Source organism: Chiloscyllium plagiosum, unplaced genomic scaffold (assembly GCF_037043375.1).
Source record: "Chiloscyllium plagiosum isolate Xiang-an unplaced genomic scaffold, Cpla_swu_hap1 HiC_scaffold_28, whole genome shotgun sequence".
Classification (NCBI taxonomy): Eukaryota; Metazoa; Chordata; class Chondrichthyes; order Orectolobiformes; family Hemiscylliidae; genus Chiloscyllium; species Chiloscyllium plagiosum.
The window spans coordinates 25333087-25357954 of NW_028270166.1; the positions used below are offsets into that span (position 1 = coordinate 25333087).

Below are 24868 nucleotides of genomic sequence, written 5' to 3' on the forward strand. Positions count from 1 at the left end.
TCTGGATTCTATTATGGGTTGTAAAATTGGGAACAGAGCTATTTCCTATCACACAGTGGTATATTTGGAGGTTAAGGCCAAGAGGGAGGGTTTAGGTTCCTTTCCTGGTGGCTGGATCCTTTCCTCCTCAAGGATTCCAAATTTGTGGAACACTTTTTGAGGGGGTTTCAGGAATTTTTGACTATCAACTCAGGCACAGCTAGTAGTCCGTCTATGCTATGGGAGACTGCAAAGATCTTTACTATTTCCTATTCGGCTTGCCGGAAACGACAGAAGGGGGAACCACAGCTTCTACTTGAGATGTTGCTGAAAGCTGCTGGGGTGGCACATTTTGCGAGGTCTTCAGTGACCAAGTTACAGTGGATCATGGTCTGCCAGGCCACTCTGAATTCATATTTACACAAATCACAAAGAAAGAACTTGCTTTTGTTAGACAAAGGTATTTTGAGTATTGGGATAGACCGGGGAAGTATTTAATGTATCTGACGAGGAAGAAGTGTGCTCCTCAATCCATTATTGCAGTTAGAGACAGCGCCGGGGTCCTTACATACGATGCCAAAAAGATTAATGAGGCCTTTCAGAGTTTTTACTCTGAATTGTGTCTGTCTGAAGGTTGGGCCAAGATGGAAATCTGTTTTAAGAGCCTGGATCTCCCCGGGGTAACCTTGGAACAGGCCTCTCTACTCAAAGCCCCTTGACAGTTCAGGAGATACAAGAGGCAGCTAGGCAACGTCAGAGTGGGAAAGCACCTGGCCCTGATGGTCTCCTGGGTGAGTTTTAGAAGGAGTTTATAGGGATTCTGTCAGGGCAGATCACTCCTCTATGCATGAATGCTTACCACCATCTTTGAGAGAAGCTAATATTTCCCTCATTCTTAAGAAGGAGAAGGTTCCTGAGAATTGTGCCTCCTACAGGCCCATCGCTCTATTAATTTCAGATTTTAAGATTCCGTCTAAGATTTTGGCACTGAGATTGGAGAAGGTGTTGTCCTACATTGTCAAAAAGGACCAGACAGATTTTATAAGGGGCTGTAGGTCCTCTAATAATATTAGAAGGTTGCTGAATATGGTCCAAATATGTCAGCAATGATCTATCCAGGGGTTGGTGATTTCCTTAGATGCAGAGAAAGCATTTGACTGTGTGGAATGGCCGTATCGCTTTTATATCTTAGAGCGGTTTGGGTTGGGTCTTTGCTAGGTGGGTGGAGGTTTCATATCGCCACCCTCTGGCCAAGGTCATCACCAATGGGGTGAAGTGTGGGAACTTTAGGAGTAGTTGTCAAGGCTGCCCTCTCTCACTGTTGTTGTTTACATTGGTGATAGTGCCGCTGAAGGAGGCCATTCGTCAGAACATCCACATAACCGCTTCAGAAGTGGGATCAAGGGTACACAAGATTACATTATATATGGATGACGTCCTTCTGTTTTTATCAGACCTGATGACCTCCATACTTCATCTGATACTATATATTAATTCATTTAGGGCTTTTTCAGGATATAAGATCAACTTTGCAAAGTCAGAGGCTATGCCTTTGGGGAACATTAAGGAAGTACCAGAGGTTGAAGGTGGCCCTAGGTTCCCCTTTAAGTGGTTACAGGCGGGTTTCTGATACCTAGGTATTTGTATTACCCCCATGTTTGGTCCATTATTTCAGACTAACTTTGTTCATCTGCTCGACAATATTAGGTGAGATCTCCAAAGATGGGAGGCTCTTCCAATTTTGTGGCTGGGCTGAAAAGCCCTTATTAAGATGAATGTCCTTCCTTGTTCCCTATAATGCTCCCTATAATGTTTCAGCGTTGCAAAAACTTATGGGTTGGTTTAGTTCTTTCGTTCGGTGTCGTGGGCGGCCCCTCATCAAGCTTACTAAATTGCAGCTGCCTCAAGGATGGGGAGGAGTTGATTTCCCACACATCAGGAGGTATCAATTGAGTTCCCTGCCATCCTGTGTGTCCAATTGGGCAGGTAACGATCCAGGCTCAATGTGGCTGGATATTGAGGCCTCCCAGGCCCTGTTATTAATCTGTTATTCATGGATAAGATGAGGACAGTTATGGACCACTGCCAGAACCCCATTGTGATTAATACGGTCAAGGGATGGAAGGCAATGTGTCAGTGAGGGTTGCTTATCCAAGACTTCGCCATTCACCCCATAATTGGTACGCCGGGATTCTGACCAGGGATGATGGACTCAGGGTTTAAGCTGTGGGCAGCGAGAGGAGTGTCTAGTTTGGGAGACTTGTTTGAGGGGGAGGTTATGATGTCTTTCAAAACAATTGAGCCACAAATACAGGCTGCCCAGTAGAGATCTTTTCTGTTTTTTTCAGGTTAGAGATTTCATCCAGAAAAAGACTACGCTTCTCACTAAGCACTGTAAACCTGATACAGAGAGGTTATTGCTACTTGCCACAAGCACCCTTTCGGTTAGTGCCCTCTATCACCTACTGGGTGATAGGGCTTGGCAGGATATTAACTGGTTACGTGAAGTCTGGGAGGAAGAGCTAGGAGTGGAGATCTCTTCTGAAACATGGGAGGATGTATGGGAGAATGCACAAGAGATCTCAATTTGTAATAAGGCATACAGTATGCAGTTAAAAGTTCTGCTTAGGTTCATTTGGCACTGGGCCATCTGGTGAAGTTTAAAAAAGGGGCATCTTCAATGTGCCCCAAATGTACAGTAAGCGTCGATACTCTTACTCATTGCTTCTGGACATGCCACAGGCTCCGTGTTTATTGGAGCGCTGTGGCCGGAGAGATAGGGAGGGTATTGAGGACCGAAGTTAAAGTCAACCCAACATCTCTCCTTCTAGGTCTATTGAATTTATCATCTTTAGACGGGCATGGGAAGAAACTATTCAATACTCTTACTTACTGTGCAGGAAGAATATTCTGATGAATTGGGTGTCTGAGAACCTGCTGGGCTTGCTGGGATGACGAAAATTAATTACAGAGCACATTCGCTTGGATTTTGTCACAAATACGGTGCACCATACAACAGACCTTTTTTTTAATAAGGCATGGAGCCCTTTTTGAGTTATTTGGAAACAGATCTGTCTGCTATCTCAACTAGGGCATTTGTTTGACTAGGATGGTTAGGCTTGCCAAGCCCTGGGCTCTGGAAGGGGGACTCCTGAGTTAATATAGGTATATATACAACGCTCCCGTATTTTCTTGTTTGGGAGTTCTGCAGCAAGTATTGCTAATTTGTTTTTTTTTAGTCACTTACTTATTTATTGGTGTTGTTTTGCACAGTGTTTGGTTTTGTTTTGTTTTATAGGGTAGGTTAGTAGTTAGTCGACAGTAGTTGTATTGTAACTTGCATTTTCTTTATTATACTGGTATTTGTCATATTTTCCGTCACATTATATTTTTGTAAAGTCAAAAAAAGTTCTTTCTTGCTAATAACAAAAAAAAAAGTAATTCCAGAATTTTGGCCCAGTAACAATGAAGGAACAGCAATAAAATACCAAATCAGGATGATTTTAAGTGTAACTCGCAGGTAACGTTTCCATGCATCTGCTGCACTTGTTGTTTTAGCATAGAGGTTATGGATTTGAAAAGTGCAGTTGGAGCAGCGTTAATGAGTTATTGCAGTGCACCTTGCAGGTACACCCTGCTGCCAACTGTCCATCAGTGGTGAAGGAACTGCATGTGGAAAATGGCAGATGGAGTGCCAATCAAATGGGCTGTTTCGTCCTGAATGACATCAAGCCCCTTGAGCATTGTTAGAGCCACAGTTATCCAGGCAAGTAGAAAGCATTTCACCATTCTTTTCCACCTATGACTTTATACAGCAGATGAGAATCTCACTAGTATGTGATGATGCATTGATAACTCATGATTGCTAATCTGACTTCATTTCTATGCGGACAGTGGAGAGAAACTAGACAGCACCTATTCCTAAAATGAAAATCTTAATGGGTAATTGGCAGCTCCAGCTCACCACTTACTCCACTCTACCTTTGGACAGCGTTCCCCAACATCTCAGGGCATGCTTCAAGGACAGTGACTGTGTATTTTCCCCCAAGAAGGTTCGGGAGGGTCAACTAGGTTGACAGGGTGAGTGTGCACCTCACTACAGGAAGTGCTACTCTGTAGATTTACATTCTCATTCAAATCACAAATGCATAATAGTGGCCACTACAGCTGGAATGAGCAAAGTATTTTGCCCTCTAGTTTTGGACTCCCCTACACTGGGCAAATGCTGCCTTGATGTCATTCCTAAATGCAAAAACAATTCTGGTATATTTTTGTAAAGTCAAAAAAAGTTCTTTCTTGCTAATAACAAAAAAAAAGTAATTCCAGAATTTTGGCCCAGTAACAATTCTGGTAAAAACACTACCTCCTTATCGTGTGACAGTCCCAAACCTTGAAACGGTCTTGAAGCTGAGTTTGTTTAAACACAGGTGTATGACAGCTCCAGAAATAAGCTATCAGATATTGTACATGTGGAGTTAAGGTTACAGAATTCTTAAACCTTTCAAATTTCAAGAGAAAGGTATTCTGATGGGAGCACTGTACAAGGGTTACTGTTGGGTACTGAATTTTTTTTATTGAAACTGGTAAAAGGAGTGTTTTGGGAATAATGGCAATATACTTATAATGGGTGTTTAAAACTCTAAATTTGATTTATTTATTCTGTTTTATCTTAATAAATTGCTGTTTTATTGTTAAACCAAGACCTGCAACATTCTGCATTTCAGTCTCTGAGAGACGATTTAATTAAAAGCAACAAAACAAAAAACAAAACATGATCAATCAAGCCACATTTTAGTCTAGGATCTGACCTCATCCAGTAACAATAATTAGCTGCGATCACAATAGGGTGTTACAACATCCTCATCGAGAGTTTTAAGTCAAAAGGTGCTCTTTTCGATGTATTAAAAATGCATTATATCACAGTCAGTCATCTTCCATAGAATGCTTGGAAGATCATTGATGAAGCATCTGAAAATATTTAGGCCTAGTGCAGTACTCTGTGAACTGGGCCCTTGTGGCACGGTGTAGTGTCTGCCTCTCAGCCAGGAGATCTGGGTTCAAGTCCCACCTACTCTGGAAGTTTGTAATATCCTCACCAAACAGGTTGATTAGAAAATATATGATCCTCACTCTTGGGCTCTTGTGGTGCAGTGTTGGTGTCCTTATATCTGAGCCAGAGGCCTAGGCTCATACTCTATCTGCTCTGGAAGTTTGTAATACTCTCTCCAAACAGGTTGATTAGAAAATTCTACATTTATACTCTGTAGAACCTAGAGGCCCTGGTAGAACCTGAACTGAGCATCAGTGAACAGTGCTTGATAACACAGTTGGTGACTCCTTTCATCATCCTGCTAAAGATCAGACCAGTAATTGGTTGAGTTGGATCCGTCCTGCTTTGTGTGGACAATTCTTCATATTATCATGGAGATCCCAGTACTGTTCCTGCACTAGAAGATTGGCCAGGCACAGCAAAATCTTAAGCACACATCTTCAGCACTACTGCTAAAAAAGAGATCACAAACACATTTGGGAGAGAAAGGGTAATGGAAACATATTAGCTGTGACTTCATCAATCTGTAAGATGCGCTTCAGGTAACAGCTTTTAGTTGTTTAGGAGTATGTTAGTTATTTTAAATGATGGCATAGTGGTAACATCATAGAATAACAATCCAGAATCCGAGGCCAATGATCTGGACACATGCATTCAAATCACATTATAGAAGATAGTGACATTTTAATTCAATAAAAAAAAACAAAGAGTCAGTATAATAGAACCATGCGACCATTGCCAATTGTCATAAAAAGCCATCTGGTTCACTATGTCGTTTAGGGGAGTAAATCTGCCATCCTTTACCAGTCTGGCCTAAATGTGATTGCAGACCCACAGCAATGTGGTTGACTCTTAGCCATCTTCTTGGATATTAGGGATGGGAAATAAATGCCGCCTTAGCCAATGACACTCATATCCCATGAACAAATATAAAAAGAGAAAATAAAGACATTATCTGTCATGTCTAAGAAATCAATATTGTCATTCTATTACATTTAACGGAGAGTTGATAATTAAGGATATTGATAAATTCTTCTAATTCTGCTTCTGTACAAGATAAAATACCCCAACCATCTAATGTCACTACATGTCTGCATCATCTAAGAAGGTACAGTTAGTGTGAATGGAAAATGAGCCCTGAAAACCAAAAAGTAAACCCCAAAAGGAAATAAAGTAATTCAAGAATTTTTTTAAAAATTGTGCCCAAGACAACTGAGATAAGGATGTAGAAATAATTATAAATTTTGAAGAAAACTGTCACTCTGATTAGAATAAAACATGTTGACATAAGGAACCCAATTATAGTGAAGATATTAAAGGCACAGAGCACATTCAGCATAGATTCACCAGAACAAATGCCAGGGCTGGAAGTCTATAATTATGAGGATAGACATGAAATACTTGGAACATTTCCATGGAAGTAGAAAAGAAGGCCAAGAGGAAATTGAATAGAAGCTTTTAAAATTACGGCAGATTCCAATAATATGAATACAAAAATAAAGACTATTTTAAATTATTGGCAAGTCAATAATTAAGGACTACCAATGTAAAATCATCTCTAACTGAATCATAAAGGAATCATAAATTCCTTAACAGTGGATTACGACAACATGGAATGTTTTGATACCGGAGAACTTAAGCATTGAAAATTAACGTTTAAGGAATAAATGGATAAATGAAGTATTTGAAACAAACAAAGATACATGGCCACGCCAAGAGCACAAGTCAGTGAGATTAGTTTTGGAAAGCAGAATTATGAACATGGTGCACCAAGTTATTGTCAAGTTTAAACTTCTGCAGATTGGCTTCAGTGGGTTGATATAGCAGCTACTAATATTCGTGCACAAATGCTTTCCTCTCTCTACTGTTGTAATGGGAGCTGGTAACTTGCATTTTAGTCTAATAATCATAAAGGGATATATACTATCAATATGGGAAGGAATGTCAAATTATAAGAGATTATGGACATTTCAATTAATTACTTTATGAGTGAAAATAATAAGATTCCATTAAAAGAAGGAGACGGAGAGAATATGTAAAAGAAAGAATGACTCTCCTCTAGAACGACAGTACAGATAAAACAGATTAAACCCATCAGTGACCCAAGAGTTATTTATATTAGTAATATATTCAATTTTGCTACAGTAATCTGAATTTGCAAACTGTACTTTGTAAATCTCATACAATCATTCATTAATAACAAAACATCATATACTCTTCTTATATGTCAAACATAACACTTTGAACAATTAATCCTTGCTAGTACTGTCAGCTATAAGAGGTGCCAATGAGTGTGCTAATCGGTAGTAGCTCATGGGTTTTGATGTATAAAATCTCATGTGTCTTGAAAATTTTACAGACGAGATAGTACTGGAGGTCTTAAAATGCATAAGAGGTAGATAAATCCCAGGAGCTAATCCATTGTATCAGAACTTTGTGGGAAGCTTTGCAGGGAGATTTATGGGCACTTTGCTGAGATACTTGTATCATTGATAGGGCAGGATCTTGATGTCAGTGGTAGGTAAGTTGTGGGAGGGGATTCTGAGGAATAGGATTTACATACATTTAGAAAGGCAATGACTGATTAGGGATAGTCAACATGGCTTTGTGCATGAGAAATAGTGTCACACTAACTTGATTGGGTTTTTCGAAAAGGTGACAAAGAAGATTGATGAAGGCAGAGAGGTAGGCATTGTCTGTATGGACTTCAACGTATTCCATAAGATTCTGCGTGGAAGACTGGTTAGCAAGGTTAGATCATGTGGAATCCAGGGGGAGCCAGCCAATTGAAGATAGGAGAGAAAGGGTTATTGTACAGGATTATTTTTCGGACTACAGGCTTGTGACCAGCAGTGTACTACAAGGATTCATGTTGGGTCCAGTCCTTTTCATCATTTATATAAATTATTTGGACATGAATGCAAGAGGCATAGTTAGTAAATTTGCAGATGACACCAAAATTGGTGGTGTAGTGGACAGTGAAGAAGGTTATCGAAGAGGACAATGGGACCTTGATCAGATGAGCCAAGGATGGCAGATGGAGTTTAATTTAGATAAATGTGAGAGATGGAGCATTTTGGTAAGGCAAACGAGGGCAGGACTTATACAGTTAATGCTAGGGCTCTGGGGAGGACTGGCACACAAAGACTTGGGATGCAGGTGCATAGTTCCTTGAAAATGAATTTACAGGTAAACAGGGTGATGAAGGCTGTATTTGGTAGGCTTGCCTTCATTGCTCAGGCTATTGAGTATAGGAATTTGGACGTCATGTTGCGGCTACGCAGGATAATGGTGAGGCCACTTTTGGAATACTGCATTAAATTCTGGTCTCCTTGCAATAGAAAAGATGTTGATAAACTTGAAAGGGTTCAGAAAATATTTACAATAATATTGCTAGGTTGGAGACATAGGGAGAAGCCGAATAGTTTGGGGCTTTTCTCCCTGGAACATCAAAAGTAGAGAGGTGATCTTAGAGGTTTAGAAAATAGTGAACAGCATGGATAAAGTGAATAGCCAAGATCTTTTGTTCAAGATAGGGAATTCCACAACTAAAGAGCATATTTTAACATGAGAGAGGAAAGACTTAAAAAGGACCTAAGGGGTACATTTTTCGCACAGAGAGTGATGAATGTATGGGGTGAGCTGCCAGAAGTGGTGGTGGTGGTGGTGGTGTGTGTACAATTAAAACATTTAAAAGGATGGGTGTATGAATAGGAAGGATTTAGAGGGATATCGGCTTAATGTTGGCAAATGGGACCAGATCAGATTAGGATATCTGGTCGGCATGGATGAGTTGGAGTTGAAACTTTATTGCTGGAACAGCACAGCAGGTCAGGCAGCATCCAGGGAACAGGAGATTCGACGTTTCGGGCACAGGCCCTTCTTCAGGAATGAGCAGAGAGTGTTCAGCAGGAGAAGATAAAAGGTAGGGAGGAGGGACTTGGAGGAGGGGCGTTGGAAATGTGATAGGTGGAAAGAGGTCAAGGTGAGGGTGATAGGTCGGAGTAGGATGGAGGCGGAGAGGTCAAGAAGAAGACTGCAGGTCAGGAAGGCGGTGCCGGGCTGGAGGGATTCGCCTGAGACAAGGTGGGGGGAGGGGGGATGAAGAAACTGGTGAAGTCCAAGTTCATCCCCTGTGGTTCGAGGGTTCCCAGTCGGAAGATAAGACGCTCCTCCTCCGACCGTCGCGTTGTTGTGGTTTGGCGGTGGATGAGTCCAATGACCTGCATATCCTCGGTGGAGTGGGAGGGGGAGTTGAAATGCTGTGCTACAGGGTGGTTGGGTTGGTTCGTCCGGGTGGCCCAGAGGTGCTCTCTGAATCGCTCCGCAAGTAGGCGGCCTGTCTCCCCAATATAGAGGAGGCCACACCGGCTGCAGCGGATGCAGTAGATGATGTGGGTGGAGGTGCAGGTGAATCTGTGGCGGATATGGAAGTTTCCTTTGGGGCCTTGGAGAGAAGTGAGGGGGGAGGTGTGGGCGCAAGTGTTGCACCTCCTGCGGTTGCAAGGGAAGGTGCCGGGAGTGGAGGTTGGGTCGGTGGGGGGTGTGGATCTGACAAGGGAGTCGCGGAGGGAGTGGTCTCTACGGAAAGCTGATAGGGGAGGGGAGGGGAGGGAAATATATCCTTGGTGCTGGGGTCTGTTTGGAGGTGGCGGAAGTGACGGCAGATGATGCGCTGTACATGGAGATTGGTGGGGTGGTAGGTGAGGACCAGTGGGGTTCTGTCCTGGTGGCGGTTGGAGGGGCGGGGCTCAAGGGCGGAGGAGCGGGAAGTGGAGGAGATGCGGTGGAGGGCACCGTCGACCACGTCGGGGGGGAAATTGCGGTCCTTGAAGAAGGAGGCCATCTGTGTTGTACGTATTTTGAACTGGTCCTCCTGGGAGCAGATGCGGCGGAGATGAAGGAATTGGGAGAATGGGATGGCGTTTTGGATGAGTTGGACCAAAGGATCTATTTCCACGCTATATAACTCTATGATTCTAAGATTTGTGACTGCACAAGTAGGCATTAAAATTATTCCTAATTTCCATGTCACTGTATAGGCACAGAAAAATTGCAAATCATTTCAGACCAGGCAGATGCTAATTTTCCTAAAATCAGCCTAACTTCCAAAGGCTTCACCACAGCTATCACCACAAGATCAACTTGCTTTGATAAATTCAATTGATACCATTATTTAGAAAATACAATTGTTATCTACAAATCAGTTATTTTGAACACAGTTAATCGGCTTAATTAGTTTTAAAATACATTTACAGAACCATACATTGTCTTCATTCCGACTCCACTACGCATAGATAACAAAAAGTATTCCTTGCCATTGTTGATTGGGGATGCAATGTTGTTTCTGATCAGAAATGCAGAATTATATTACTAATTTTGACAAATTAAAGGAGATAGACTTTGGACTTCAAATGGAAAAAGTGCTCCCTTGGCCTCTCAAGAAGGATAAGCAACAGTGACAAAACTGATTGCTTCTTGTATTCACATTAACGTTTACATGATAATGTTCATTGGTACTCATACCTCATTAACATGCCTAAAAGATATCAAATCATTCCATTTTTATACTTAAAAACTTACAACATGAAATCCTGTTCCCAGCATGGTTGGCTTCCCCGCACTGCAATAGTTGTACTCTTCACATTCTGAACCTTCAGGGTCACATATGTATTGTATTTTTCTGTTTAAAAAAAAAAGAGGAATTTAATAACTTAAGGACAAATATTACTAATACTGGAACTCTCTTCGTAAATGGCATTATGGCTCTATCTACGTCGACTCCTGCAGCTTCAAGAATGCAGCTCACCATCACCTTCTCAAAGGCAAGCAAGGACCCTCAATTTCAAGAACACATTTTTTTTTAAATTAACACTGACAGAGATGTATCACAATAGTAAAAAATACAGGTTTGTATTTTGAAAATGCAATTTTCAACTTCCATCATATAATTTTAATAACTGGTAATTTCATGGATTGAAATGGTTTTATAAAAGGAAAATTGTGAACTCAAAATTGTCACAATAATCATTTGATCACACAGGCTAGCCAAGCTACATGAAACCAATGTGGAATTAACAGTATCATCTGAGCTGAAAGTTCAGTTTTAAATATTGGAGATTACATAATTATTTCTAACCTTGACAACTGTTAGATTACCTTAAATTACTGCTAGATTATTGTAATACTGATCAGCTTCTATTTCAGGGAACTGCCTTTAGCAAGGCGGAGGAAATTGATATTTGACTGCTACTCAAACCAGCTGCAGAAAGAGTTGTCTTGACTTCTTAAGAAGAAAGTATGCAATGATAGAACTGATTTAAAAAAAAATCAAGAACTCAATCAACAACCTAGATATTCAAGACACCATTGTCTCTCTTATTCCTCAAGGACACCTTAAGAAAATTAAATGGTATATTCCTTTTATCATCCGTTTAAATTGGACATTGTCCCTTTTTAAATTTTATAACTGCGTACGCGTGCTTGACCACATGCCTTCAGCTTTTCCTCAGGGTTAGCAAATAAAATAATTTACTCTTTCACTTAAAAAAGCTATCCAACTGGCTCTGTACTGATACAGTCAATATTGGATAGCTATAGTTTTATTAGAGAGAGATATAGCCTCATACAGAAAAAGGATTTTAAACAATCCTTGCAACCAACCTATGTGGTTGGCAAGAAGGGAGTCAAAGCACCCCGCCTCACCTGGTTGTAACTGGTTACAGAAGTGACATATTATACGTGAAAAGTTTTCCAAAATATAAAAATGTCAAGAAATGTAGGGGAATAAAATAACAAAGATATTCATATCATACTTCAATAGCATCATGCTTAAAAATGTTTTAAAAATCTTGATATACTTGATATACTAATTATCTGAATCTGCAATCAAGAACATAAGAAGTAGGAGCAGGAGTAGGCCATCTGGCCCTTCGAGCCTGCTCCACCATTCAATAAGTTCATGGCTGACCTTTCTGTGGCCTCAGCTCCACTTAGCCATCCTCTCACTGCAACCCTTAATTCCTTCATTGTTGAAAAGAATCTTAGCTTTAAAAACATGTACTGAAGTCAACTACTTCACTGGGCAGGGAATTCCATAGATTTACAACCCTCTGGGTGAAGAAGTTCCTACTCAATTCTGTCCTAAATCTCCTCCCCCTAATTGAAGCCATCCTCTCTTGTCCTAGTTTCACCTGCCGGTGGAAGCATCCTCTCTACATCAATTCCCTTCATAATTGTATATGTTTCTACAGATCCCCCTCATTCATCTAAATTTCAATAAATATAATCCCAGACTACTCAGTCTCTCCTCCTAAGGCAACTCCTTCAACTCTGGATTCAACCTAATGAACCTCCTCTGCACCTCCTCTAGTGCCAGTACATCCTTTCTCAAGTCAAGAGACCAAAACTGCATACAGTACTCCAGGTGTGACCTCACCAGCACCCTACACAACTGCAACATAACCTCCCTGGTTTTAAACTTAATCCCTTCAGCCATAAAGGACAAAATTGTTGTACCTGCAGGCTAAACTTTTGTGGTTCATGCACAAAGACACCCAGGTCCTTCTGCATGGCATCATACTGCAACTTTCTACCATTCAAGGAATTGCCCTTTTCATTCTTATTCCTTTTTTGCAAGGTTTGTGAAAGTTTGTAGCTCAGGCTGAGGTTTAGGGTGTAGGTTTGCTCAGTGAGCTGTAGGTTTGATATCCAGATGTTTCATTACCTGGCTAGGTAACATCATCAGTGGCGACCTCCAAGTGAAGCGAAGCTGTTGTTTCCTGCTTTCCCTGTCGAAATGGTGTTTTTTTTCATCCGTGTGTAGGGCTACGAGGGAGAGAGGGTTGTGTCTTTTTGTGGCTAGCTGGTGTTCGTGTATCCTGGTGGCTAACTTTCTTCCTGTTTGTCCTATGTAGTGTTTGTGGTAGTCCTTGCATGGAATTTTGTAGATGACATTGGTTTTGTCCATGGGTTGTACTGGGTCTTTTAAGTTTGTTAGTTTTTGTTTGAGAGTGTTGGTGGGTTTGTGTGCTACTAGGATTCCGAGGGGTCTTAGTAGTCTGGCTGTCATTTCTGAAACTTCTTTGATGTATGGTAAGGTGGTTAGGGTTTCTGGCTGTGTTTGGTCACAGTCAGAAAAAAACATCATTTCGACTGGGACAACACATCTATCCCGGGACAGGCTAAGCAAAGACATGCCAGAGAATTCCTAGAGGCCTGGCACTCCAACCACAACGCCATAAACAAACACATAGATCTAGATGCCATCTATCAACCCCTCAGAAAACGAACAGGAAATGACATCACCACAAACCCCAGGAACCCCATCCAGGAGAAAGATATAACTAGAAAGCAGGAAACAACAGCTTCGCTTCACTTGGAGGTCACCACTGATGATTTTACCTAGCCAGGTAATGAAACGTCTGGCTATCAAACCTACAGCTCAGCGAGCAAACCTACACCCTAATTCTTATTCCTACTAAAATGGATGACTCAACATTTATTAACATTATATTTCACCTGCCAGATCTTTGTCCACTCACAGTATCTATGTTCTTCTGCAAAGATTCATAGACCTCCACACACTTTGCTCTGCCATTTCAACTCCCCCTCCCACTCTGCCAAGGACATGCAGGTTCTGGGCCTCCTCCATCGCCAATCTCTCAACACCGGACGCCTGGAGGAAGAACGCCTCGGAACACTTGAACACTTGTGGACTTCACCAGTTTCCTCATTTCCCCTCCCACCACCTTACTCCAGTTCCAACCTGCCAGTTCAGCACCATCCTCATGATCTGTCCTACCTGCCAATCTTCCTTTCCACCTCTCCGCTCCACCCTCCTCTCTGACCTATCACCTTCATCCCCACCTCCATCCACCTATTGCACTCTTAGCTACCTTCTTCCCATCCCACCCCCCTCCCATTTATCTCTCCACCCCGGAGGCTTCCTGCCTCATTCCTCATGAAGGGCTTTTGCCCAAAACATTGATTTTCCTGCTCCTCGGATGCTGCCTGACCTGCTGTACTTTTCCAGCACCACTCTAATCTTGACTCTGATCTCCAGTATCTGCAGTACTCACTTTCACCTAATTTCTGAATGTCAGACTACACAAAGCTGTAATGTGATTTGTGAAGAGATTTTGTTTTTTATTATTTTTAAGATCAAAAAATGCTTTTTCCTTAGGAGCCACTTAAGCTATCAATAAATTATGTTTTAAACATGCATAAATCCTATGCAATTCCTAAACATACCTCCAACAACTGAAATTGTATTTGGTTTAACCAAAACCTATCAAATTCACTAGTAACAGGAATATAATATCAAGGGAACAATCCGTAACAAGAGACTATTATTGGGAATCACTAAGAAAACTCAGTAGGTCTGGCAGCATCTGTGGCGAAAAGCAGAGTTAATATTTCAGGTCCCATGACCCTTCCCGAGAACTGATTGTAGCTCAGAAAATGTTGATATATGTGTTGAAAATGAGGTAGAAGGAGGACTGAATGACAGGTGGAGATGGAGACCAGAGAGAGAGAGAGAGAAAACAGCATGGAAACAGACCCTTCGGCCAACCCGTCCATGCTGACCAGATATCCCAACCCAATCTAGTCCCACCTGCCAGCACCCGGCCCATATCCCTCCAAACCCTTCCTATTCATATAACCATCCAAATGCATCTTAAATGTTGCAATTGTACCAGCCTCCCTCACATCCTCTGGCAGCTCATTCCATATACGTACCACCTTCTGCATGAAAAGGTTGCCCCATAGATCTCTTTTATATCTTTTCCCCTCTCACCCTAAACCTATGCCCTCTAGTTCTGCTCTCCCCAACCCCAGGGAAAAGACTTTGCCTATTTATCCTATCAATGCCCCTGATAATTTTGTAAACCTCTATAAGGTCACCCCTCAGCCTCCGACGCTCCAAGGAAAATAGCCCCAGCCTGTTCAGCCACTCCCTGTAGCCTCAGATCCTCCAACCCTGGCAACATCCTTGTAAATCTTTTCTGAACCCTTTCAAGTTTCACAACGTCTTTCCGATAGAAAGGAGACCAGAATTGCACGCAATATTCCAACAGTAGCCTAACCAATGTCCTGTACAGCCGCAACATGACCTCCCAACTCCTATACTCAATACTCTGACCAATAAAGGAAAGCATACCAAACGACTTCTTCACTATCCTATCTATCTGTGACTCCACTTTCAAGGAGCTATGAACCTGCACTCCAAGGTCTCTTTGCTCAGCAACACTCCCTAGAACCTTACCATTAAGTGTATAAGTCCTGCTAAGATTTGCTTTCCCAAAACGCAGCACCTCGCATTTATCAGAATTAAACTCCATCTGCCACTTCTCAGCCCATTGGCCCATCTGGTCCAGATCCTGTTGTACTCTGAGGTAACCCTATTCGCTGTCCACTACACCTCCAATTTTGGTGTCATCTACAAACTTACTAACTGTACCTCTTATGGTTGCATCCAAATCATTTATATAAATGACAAAAAGTAGTGGACCCAGCACCGATCCTTGTGGCACTCCACTGGTCACAGGCCTCCAGTCTGTAAAACAACCCTCCACCACCACCCTCTGTCTTCTACCTTTGAGCCAGTTCTGTATCCAAATGGCTAGTTCTCCCTGTATTCCATGAGATCTAACCTTGCTAATCAGTCTCCCATGGGGAACCTTGTCGAATGCCTTACTGAAGTCCATATAGATCACATCTACTGCTCTGCCCTCATCAATCTTCTTTGTTACTTCTTCAAAACACTCAATCAAGTTTGTGAGACATGATTTCCCATGCACATCGCCCTGTTGACTATCCCAAATCAGTCCTTGCCTTTCCAAATACATGTACACCCTGTCCCTCAGGATTCCCTCCAACAACTTGCCCACCACTGAGGTCATGCTCACTGGTCTATAATTCCCTGGCTTGTCTTTACTGCCCTTCTTAAACAGTGGCACCACATTTGCCAACCTCCAGTTTTCCAGCACCTCACCTGTGTGGGCAGAAAAAGGAATGGGTAACGGTCAGCCTGGGGAAAATCAACAGCTGCTTATGGGGACCATTAGTCTGTTACATTTATGCTGTTGATTGAGTTCTTGATTTTTTTTTAAATCAGTTCTATCATTGCATACTTTCTTCTTAAGAAGTCAAGACAACTCTTTCTGCAGCTGGTTTGAGTAGCAGTCAAATATCCATTTCCTCCGCCTTGCTAAAGGCAGTTCCCTGAAATAGAAGCTGATCAGTATTACAGTTTTTGAGGTAATCTAAACCTAGTAATACCTCATTCAACAATGTCTAACTTCTATCAAAGCTTTTTACAGCAAGAACAACAGAAGTTAAATACAATTTTCATGAATTCACTGATTACTTTGGAATTGCACACTGGAGGCCTCAACGAAGGTAACCTCCATAGTGGTACAGGTACAGAATCATCAACAGCAACATTTAGATTTGTGTGTTATTCAATACACATGCAGACTCTCAAAGTTAGTATCCTTTTCAGTAAACAGAATGGTGGTGAGCATAAATGTTTACTCATTCCAACACCAGTCACCTGTTCAAAAGTGGTTCTGGTATAGACCCAATTTATTTATCTGGGTAACATAATTTGACAACTTCTATTTGCATTGTATTTATCTCAAGTCAAATTATGGACCATTGCTGCTGAATCATCATGTTTGCACTATTCTTCCCTTTAACTTGGGCCAGATCAGCTCATTTCACCTGGTGTTGCTTCCCCACCCACTCGGCCAGCAGCCCTTTTTTTTAAAAACTCTTTATCCATTTCCAGTATCCAACTCCATTGGATCTCGCTAACTTGCAACTGTGCTTCCCCTAGTTTTGCACCAATTATTTGCCCAGTTTTGATTAGCAGAAATAAGCCAGACAATGCTTCTTTACTTTAATGAAAACAGAAATATTTCAAACAATCAGCATTTCAGGCAGTATTTGATGAGAATGAAACAATAAAGATCACATGTTGACAATATTTTATCACTGCTCCATTACTTATCAAATTATACCAGTATAGGAAGCAGTCTTAAATGTATATTCAACATTATGACCAAAAGCTTTTAATCACAATTTATACAAATTTTGGGCTTTAAATGTTACAGGACAATTCTTGGTCTCACTTTAATTCGTTCAAAACACATTCACTTGCAGATAAATTTATAACCATAATGACTGCAGCTTTAAAAAGAATCACCAGTAATAGAGTAGCATGGAGTTTGATAGAAGTCAGAACAGTTGCATATGCTGTTCTGGCCTTTACCTCATCGGGAAAGATTTATGGCCCACTCTCATTGCTGACTTCTTCTCAACTTCATTTCTGAATACCTCTGGGTAGAGTTTGCACATTCTGTCCATATGTGCGTGGGTTTCCTCCAGGTGCTCTGGTTTCCTCCCACAGTCCAAACATGTGCAGATTTGGTGGATTGGCAATGCTAAATTGCCAGAATGGCCAGGAATGTGCAGGCTAGGTGGGTTAGTCATGGGAAATGCAGAGTTGCAGCGATTGGGTAGGGGGTGGGTCTGGAAGGGGTGCTCTTCAGAGTGTGGACCTGATGGACTAAATGGACTGCTTCCTATGATCCTGTTGATGCTGTCAACAGCCTTTTCCTCCCACTTGCATTGCCAACTGCCTCCTGTTGCCATATGGGGAGGCGATGGCCTTGTGGTATTAATCACTAGACTGTTTAATCCAGAGACCCAGGTCATATTCTGGGAACTCGGGTCTGAATCAAGAGTCAGATAATGACCATAACTCCATTGTTGATTTTTGGAAAAACCCACCTGGTTCACTAATGTCCTTCAGGGAGGGAAACTGCCATCATTCCCTGGTTTGGCCTAGATGTGACTCCAAATCCACAGCAATGTGGTTAACTCTTAACTGCCCTCTGGGCAATTAGGGATGGGCAATAAATGACATTTAGTCAGTGACGCCCTCATCCCATGAACAAATAAAAAAGGCTCAAAATTCAGCAGTTACACGATTTATGATTATGCAATCTTCTACAAGCATTTCTGATAGTCTTGTTTATTTTATACTAGCAATTACGATCTCAGAATTTTCATCTGTTCTACTTTGTAATGTATGGACTAAGGTAGGTGGATTTTTGTAAGGTAATGTTTTCAAGGTATATCAAGTGAAGGCAGGAAAATGAAGTTGAAATACCAGGATTTAAATGTGTTGTGCAGCAAGCCCAAAGGCTGAGTGATCAGTTGCAAAACGATGTTGCTTACCACTGATCTTGAAGAAAATGGCCCATAAAGATCCAATATCTGTGGCATAGACTTCACCTTTCCTGACATGAATTTGAATTGGCAGCAATGGGATCTCCAAGCTTCCAGCAACAGTAACACCACCATCAACTAGCACAGAAATTGATGAACCCTTGGAGCAAACCAAGGAATAAAATGCACTGATTTTCCATTTTTGAAAATAAATTTACAAAGGACAAAATAAAAGATTGAGGCATAGACATTTAGGAGCTGAACAAAATGTTAAAAATATTAAAAAACAACAGAATTATCAAAATGCAAACTAAAGACATGACTAAAATATAGAATTAGGTTTACATGGCCCACAAGAACATTCAATCATTATATAAAGTAAAAGCAAATTACTGCGGATGCTGAAATCTAAAACCAAAAGAGAAAATGCTGGAAAATCTCAGCAGGTCTGGCAGCATCTGTAAGGAGAGAAAAGAGCTGCCGTTTCGAGTCTAACTGACCCTTTGTCAAAGCTTTCTCTTTTGGTTTCAATCATTATATCTTAGGTTTTACCTATACCGACAAGATATGATAGCTTTTTGAGTTTTTAAAACAGTGATATTAACAAGATAATGTAATTTCTAAAGATTGCTGTCTGTGCAGATTTCATCAGCACAGCCTGTGGAGCAGCAGGGAATCATTGACAGTAATTTCAGGATTTCTTCGCTTAACTGCGCATGTGTCAATGCCATAAGTTGTTGTCATTTTCACAGGGTAATCACAGTTTGGCTGTCATTATAATCACAAAATCTGAGCCATCAGTTTTAGACAAAGCCCAGGTTTGATGAAGTTTGCAGTTTATATTTGCAAATGAATGAGTTGAATAAAGTGTTAATCTGTTAGTAGTAATTCACACATCATTGTAATGTGCTAAGCATTCTGCAGAACAAAGAAAGCCAATTTACATACTTGTTCTGCTGCCTTTGCAAAATAAAACCACACCTATGCGAGAACCTGGTTTGAAGCATGTGTACTTCAACGCGAGGAGCATCGAAATAAAGTTGGTGAACTGGCAGCGTGGGTTGGTACCTGGGACTTCGATGTTGTGGCCATTACGGAGACATGGATAGGGCAGGGACAGGAATGGCTGTTGCAGGTTCCGGGATTCAGATGTTTCAGTAAGAACAGAGAAGATGGTAAAAGAGGGGGAAGTGTAGCATTGTTGATCAGGCACAATATTACAGTTGTAGAAAGGATGTTTGGGGACTCGTTAACTGAGGTAGTATTGGCTGAGGTTAGAAACAGGAAAGGAGAAGTCACCATGCTGGGAGTTTTCTATAGGCCTCCGAATAGTCCCAGAGATGTAGAGGAAAGGATAGCAAAGATGATTCTCGATAGGAGTGAGAGAGGTGGTTGTCATGGGGGACTTCAACTCTCCAAATATTTACTGGAATCACTACAGTACAAGTGCTATAGATGGGTCAGTTTTTGTCCAGTGTGTGCAGGAGGGCTTCCTGACACAGTATGTAGACAGGCCTACAAGGGGCGAAGCCACTTTAGATTTAGTACTGGGTAACAAGCCTGGCCAGGTGTTAGATTCGGAAGTAGGTGAGCACTTTGGAGATAGCGATCACAATTCTGTCAGGCTTACTTTAGTGATGGAAAGGGATAAAGTGAGAGCTGCAGATGCTGGAGATCAGAGCTGAAAATGTGTTGCTGGAAAAGCGCAGCAGGTCAGGCAGCATCCAAGGAACAGGACAATCGACGTTTCGGGCATAAGCCCTTCTTCAGGAATCCTGAAGAAGGGCTTATGCCCGAAACGTCGATTCTCCTGTTCCTTGGATGCTGCCTGACCTGCTGCGCTTTTCCAGCAACACATTTTCAGCCCAGATGGAAAGGGATAGGTGTACTCCACAGAGGAAGAGTTACAGCTGGAGGAAGGGAAATTACGGTGCAGTTAGGAAAGATTTAGGAAGCGTAGAATGGGGAAGGAAACTGCAGGGGATAAGCACATTAAAAATATGGAGCTTATTCAAGGAAAAGCTCCTGTGTGTCCTAGATAAGTATGTACCTGTCAGGCAGGGAGGAAGATATAGAACGCGTGAGCCGTGGTTTACTAAGGAAGTGGAATCCCTGGTCAACAAGAAGAAGAAGAAGGCTTATGTTAGGACAAAATGTGAAAACTCAGTTAGGGCGCTTGAGGGTTACAAGGAAGTCAGGAAAGACCTAAAGAAAAGCTCAGAACGGCCTGGAGGGGACATGAGAAGTTGTTGGCGGATAGGATCAGGGTTAACCCTAAGGCTTTCCATAGGTATGTCAGGAATAAAAGAATGACGAAGTTAAATTAGGGCCAACCAAGGATAATAGTGGGAAGTTGTGTGTGGAGTCAGAGGAGATAGGGGAAGCACTAAATAAATATTTTTCGACAATGTTCACTATAGAAAATGAAAATGTTGGCGAGGAAGATACAGAGATACTTCTATTTAGACTAGAAGAGATTGAGGTTCACAAGGAAGAGGTATTAGAAATACTGAGGTAAAAACAATGACTGCAGATGTTGGAAACCAGGTTCTGGATTAGTGGTGCTGGAAGAGCACAGCAGTTCAGGCAGCATCCAAGGAGCAGCGAAATCGACATTTCGGGCAAAAGCCCTTCATCAAGGGCTGAACTGCTGTGCTCTTCCAGCACCACTAATCCAGTATTAGAAATACTGCAGAGTGTGAAAATAGACAAGTCCCCTGGGCCAGATGGGATCTATCCTAGGATCCTCTGGGAAGCAAGGGAAGAGATTGCCGAGCCTTTGGCATTGATCTTCAAATCATCATTGTCTATAGGAATAGTGCCTGAGGACGGGAGGATAGCAAATGTGGTTCCTGTGTTCAAGAAGGGTGGTAGAGACAACCCTGGTAATTACAGACCAGTGAGTCTCACTTCAGTCGTTGGTAAAGTGTTGGAAAAGGTTATAAGAGATAGGATTTATAACCATCTAGAAAAGAATAATCTGATCAGGACAGTCAACACGGTTTTGTGAAGGGTAGGTCGTGCCTAATGAATCTTATTGAGTTTTTTGACAAAGTGACCAAACAGGTAATGAGAGTAAACTGGTTGATGTGATGTATATGGATTTCAGCAAGGCATTCGATAAGGTTCCCCACAGTAGGCTATTATACAAAATTTTGGATTAGTGGTGCTGGAAGAGCACAGCACTTCAGGCAGCATCCGAGGAGCAGCAAAATCGATGTTTCGGGCAAAAGCCCTTCATCAGGGATAAAGGCAGAGAGCCTGAAGCGTGGAGAGATAAGCTAGAGGAGCTTGGGGGTGGGGAGAGAGTAGCATGAAGTACAATAGGTGAGTGGGGGAGGGGATGAAGGTGATAGGTCAGGGAGGAGGGTGGAGTGGATAGATGGAAAAGAAGATAGGCAGGTAGGACAAGTCATGGGGACAGTGCTGAGCTGGAAGTTTGGAACTAGGGTGAGGTGGGGCAAGGGGAAATGAGGAAACTGTTGAAGTCCACATTGATGCCCTGGGGTTGAAGTGTTCCGAGGCGGAAGATGAGGCGTTCTTCCTCCAGGCGTCTGGTGGTGAGGGAGCAGTGGTGAAGGAGGCCCAGGACCTCCATGTCCTCGGCAGAGTGGGAGGGGGAGTTGAAATGTTGGGCCACAGGGCGGTGTGGTTGATTGGTGCGGGTGTCCGCACTCTGCTAGGAGGCGTCCAGTCTCCCAAATGTAGAGGAGACTGCATCGGGAGCAACGGATGCAATAAATGATATTAGAGGATGTGCAGGTAAAACTTTGATGGATGTGGAAGGCTCCTTTAGGGCCTTGGATGGAGGTGAGGAAGGAGGTGTGGGCGCAGGTTTTGCAGTTCCTGCAGTGGCAGGGGAAGGTGCCAGGATGGGAGGGTGGTTTGTAGGGGGGCGTGGTAGTCACGGAGGGAACGGTCTTTGCGGAAAGCGGAAAGGGGTGGGGAGGGAAATATATCCCTGGTGGTGGGGTCTTTTTGGAGGTGGCGGAAATGTTGGCGGATGATTTGGTTTATGCGAAGGTTTGTAGGGTGGAAGGTGAGCACCAGGGGCGTTCTGTCCTTGTTACGGTTGGAGGGGTGGGGTCTGAGGGCGGAGGTGCAGGATGTGGACGAGATGCGTTGGAGGGCATCTTTAACCATGTGGGAAGGGAAATTGCGGTCTTTAAAGAAGGAGGCCATCTGGTGTGTTCTGTGGTGGAACTGGTCCTCCTGGGAGCAGATACGGCGGAGGCGGAGGAATTGGGAATACGGGATGGCATTTTTGCAAAATGTAGGGTGGGAAGAGGTGTAATCCAGGTAGCTGTGGGAGTCGGTGGGTTTGTAAAAAAATGTCAGTGTCAAGTTGGTCATGATTAATGGAGATGGAGAGGTCCAGGTAGGGGAGGGAGGTGTCAGAGATGGTCCAGGTAAATTTAAGGTCAGGGTGGAATGTGATGGTGAAGTTGATGAATTGCTCAACTCCTCACGGGAGCATGAGGTGGCGCCAATGCAGTCACCAATGTAGCAGAGGAAGAGGTGGGGAGTGGTGCCGGTGTAATTATGGAAGATCGACTGTTCTACGTAGCCAACAAAGAGACAGGCATAGCTGGGGCCCATACGTGTGCCCATGACTACCCCTTTGTTCTGGAGGAAGTGGGAGGATTCGAAGGAGAAATTGTTATGGGTGAGGACCAGTTCGGCCAAACGAATGAGTGTCGGTGGAAGGGTACTGTTGGGGAACGTCGGGAGAGGTAAAAACCTCATGGCGGATGGAGGTGTAGAGGGATTGGATATCCATGGTGAAGATGAGGCATTGGGGGCCGGGGAAACGGAAGTCTTGGAGGCGGTAGAGGGCGTGGGTGGTGTCTCGAACGTATGTGGGGAGTTCCTGGACTAGGGGGGATAGGACAGTGTCGAGATAGGTAGAAATGAGTTCAGTGGGGAAGGAGCATGCTGAGACAATGAGTCGGCCAGGGTGGTCAGGCTTGTGGATCTTGGGAAGGAGGTGCGGGGTTCCCGGACTATGAGGCTGGAAGCTGTGGGTGGCAGATCTCCTGAGGTGATGAGGTTCTGTATGGTCTGGGAGATGATGGTTTGGTGATGGGGGGGTTGGGTCATGGTTGAGGGGGCGGTAGGAAGAGGTGTCCTTGAGTTGGCATTTGGCTTCAGCGGTGTGGAGTTCAGTGCACCAGACTACCACTGCGCCCCCTTTATCTGCTGGCTTGATGGTGAGGTTGGGATTGGAGCAGAGGGATTGGAGGGCTGCGCGTTGTGAGGGTGAGAGGTTGCAGTGGGGGAGGGGGGGTAGACAGGTTGAGGCGGTTAATGTCCCGGCGGCAGTTGGAAATGAAGAGGTCGAGGGCGGGTAATAGGCCAGCACTGGGTGTCCAGGTGGATGCAGTGTGTTGGATGTGGGCGAAGGGGTCCTCGGAAGGTCGGCGGGAGTCCTGATTGTGAAAGTAAGCTCGGAGGCGGAGGCAGCGGAAGAAGTGTTCGACGTCACGGTGTGTATTAAATTCATTGATGCATGGACGGAGGGGGATGAAGGTGAGTCCTTTGCTGAGGACTGATCGTTCGTTCTCAGTGAGGTCTGGAGGGATAAAATGCAGAGGAATGGGATTGTGGGAGACATAGCAGTTTGGGTCAGTATTTGGCTTGCTGAAAGAAAACAGAGGGGTGTAGTTGATGGAACATGTTCATATTGGTGTCCAGTTACTAGCGGCGGACTGCAAGGGTCGGTGTTGAGTCCACTGCTGTTCGTCATTTTTATAAATGACCTGGTTGAGGGCTTAGAAGGGTGGGTTAGTAAATTTGCGGACGACACTAAGGTCGGTGGAGTTGTGGATAGTGACGAAAGATGTAGTAGGTTGCAGAAAGACATAGAGCTGGGCTGAGAGGTGGCAAATGGAGTTTAATGTGGACAAGTGTGAGATGATACACTTTAGCTGGAGTAATCGGAATGCAAAGTAATGGTAGGATTCTTGGGAGTGCAGATGAGCAGAGAGATCTCGGTGTCCATGTACACAGATCCCTGAAAGTTGTCACCCAGATTGACAGGATTGTTAAGAAGGCATACAGTGTTTTGGCCTTGATTAATAGAGGGATTGAGTTCCAGAACCAGGAGGTTATGCTGCAGCTCTACAAAGCTCTGGTATGGCCACACTTGGAGTATTGTGTACAGTTCTGGTCACTGCATTATAAGAAGGATGTGGAAGCTTTGGAAAGGGTGCAGAGGAGATTTACTAGGATGTTGTCTGGTAAGGAAGGAATGTCTTACAAGGAAAGGCTGAGGGCCTTGAGGCTGTTCTCGTTAGTGAGAAGAAGGTTGAGAGGTGAGTTAATAGAGACATACAAGATAATCAGAGGGTTAGATAGGGTGGACAGGGAGAGCCTTTTTCCAAGTATGGGGACAGCAAACATGAGGGGACACAACTTTAAAGTGAGGGGAGATAGGTATAAGACAGATGTCAGAGGTAGTTTCTTTACTCAGAGTAGTAAGGGTATGGAATGCTTTGCCTACATCGGTAGTAGATTCGCCAAGTTTAAGTGCATTTGAGTCATCATTGGACAGGCATATGGATGTACATGGAACAGTGTAGGTGGGATGGGCTTCAGATT

The 24868-nt window shown here is 43.1% G+C and overlaps 1 protein-coding gene across 8 annotated transcripts in view; it reads right to left on the bottom strand.

Annotated features, from left to right (window-relative positions):
- The window catches only part of LOC122565310 (protein unc-13 homolog A), a 431554-nt gene that overhangs the window by 299592 nt on the left and 107094 nt on the right, over positions 1-24868 (bottom strand). For 7 of the 8 annotated variants that reach the window (XM_087976052.1, XM_087976055.1, XM_087976050.1 and 4 more), the window contains exon 3: positions 10613-10712. The exons of the other annotated variant lie outside the window; for it this stretch is intronic. In XM_087976052.1, the coding sequence (XP_087832178.1) occupies positions 10613-10712 (100 nt within the window). The remainder of the gene's footprint in view (positions 1-10612; positions 10713-24868) is intronic. 8 annotated transcript variants of the gene reach the window in all.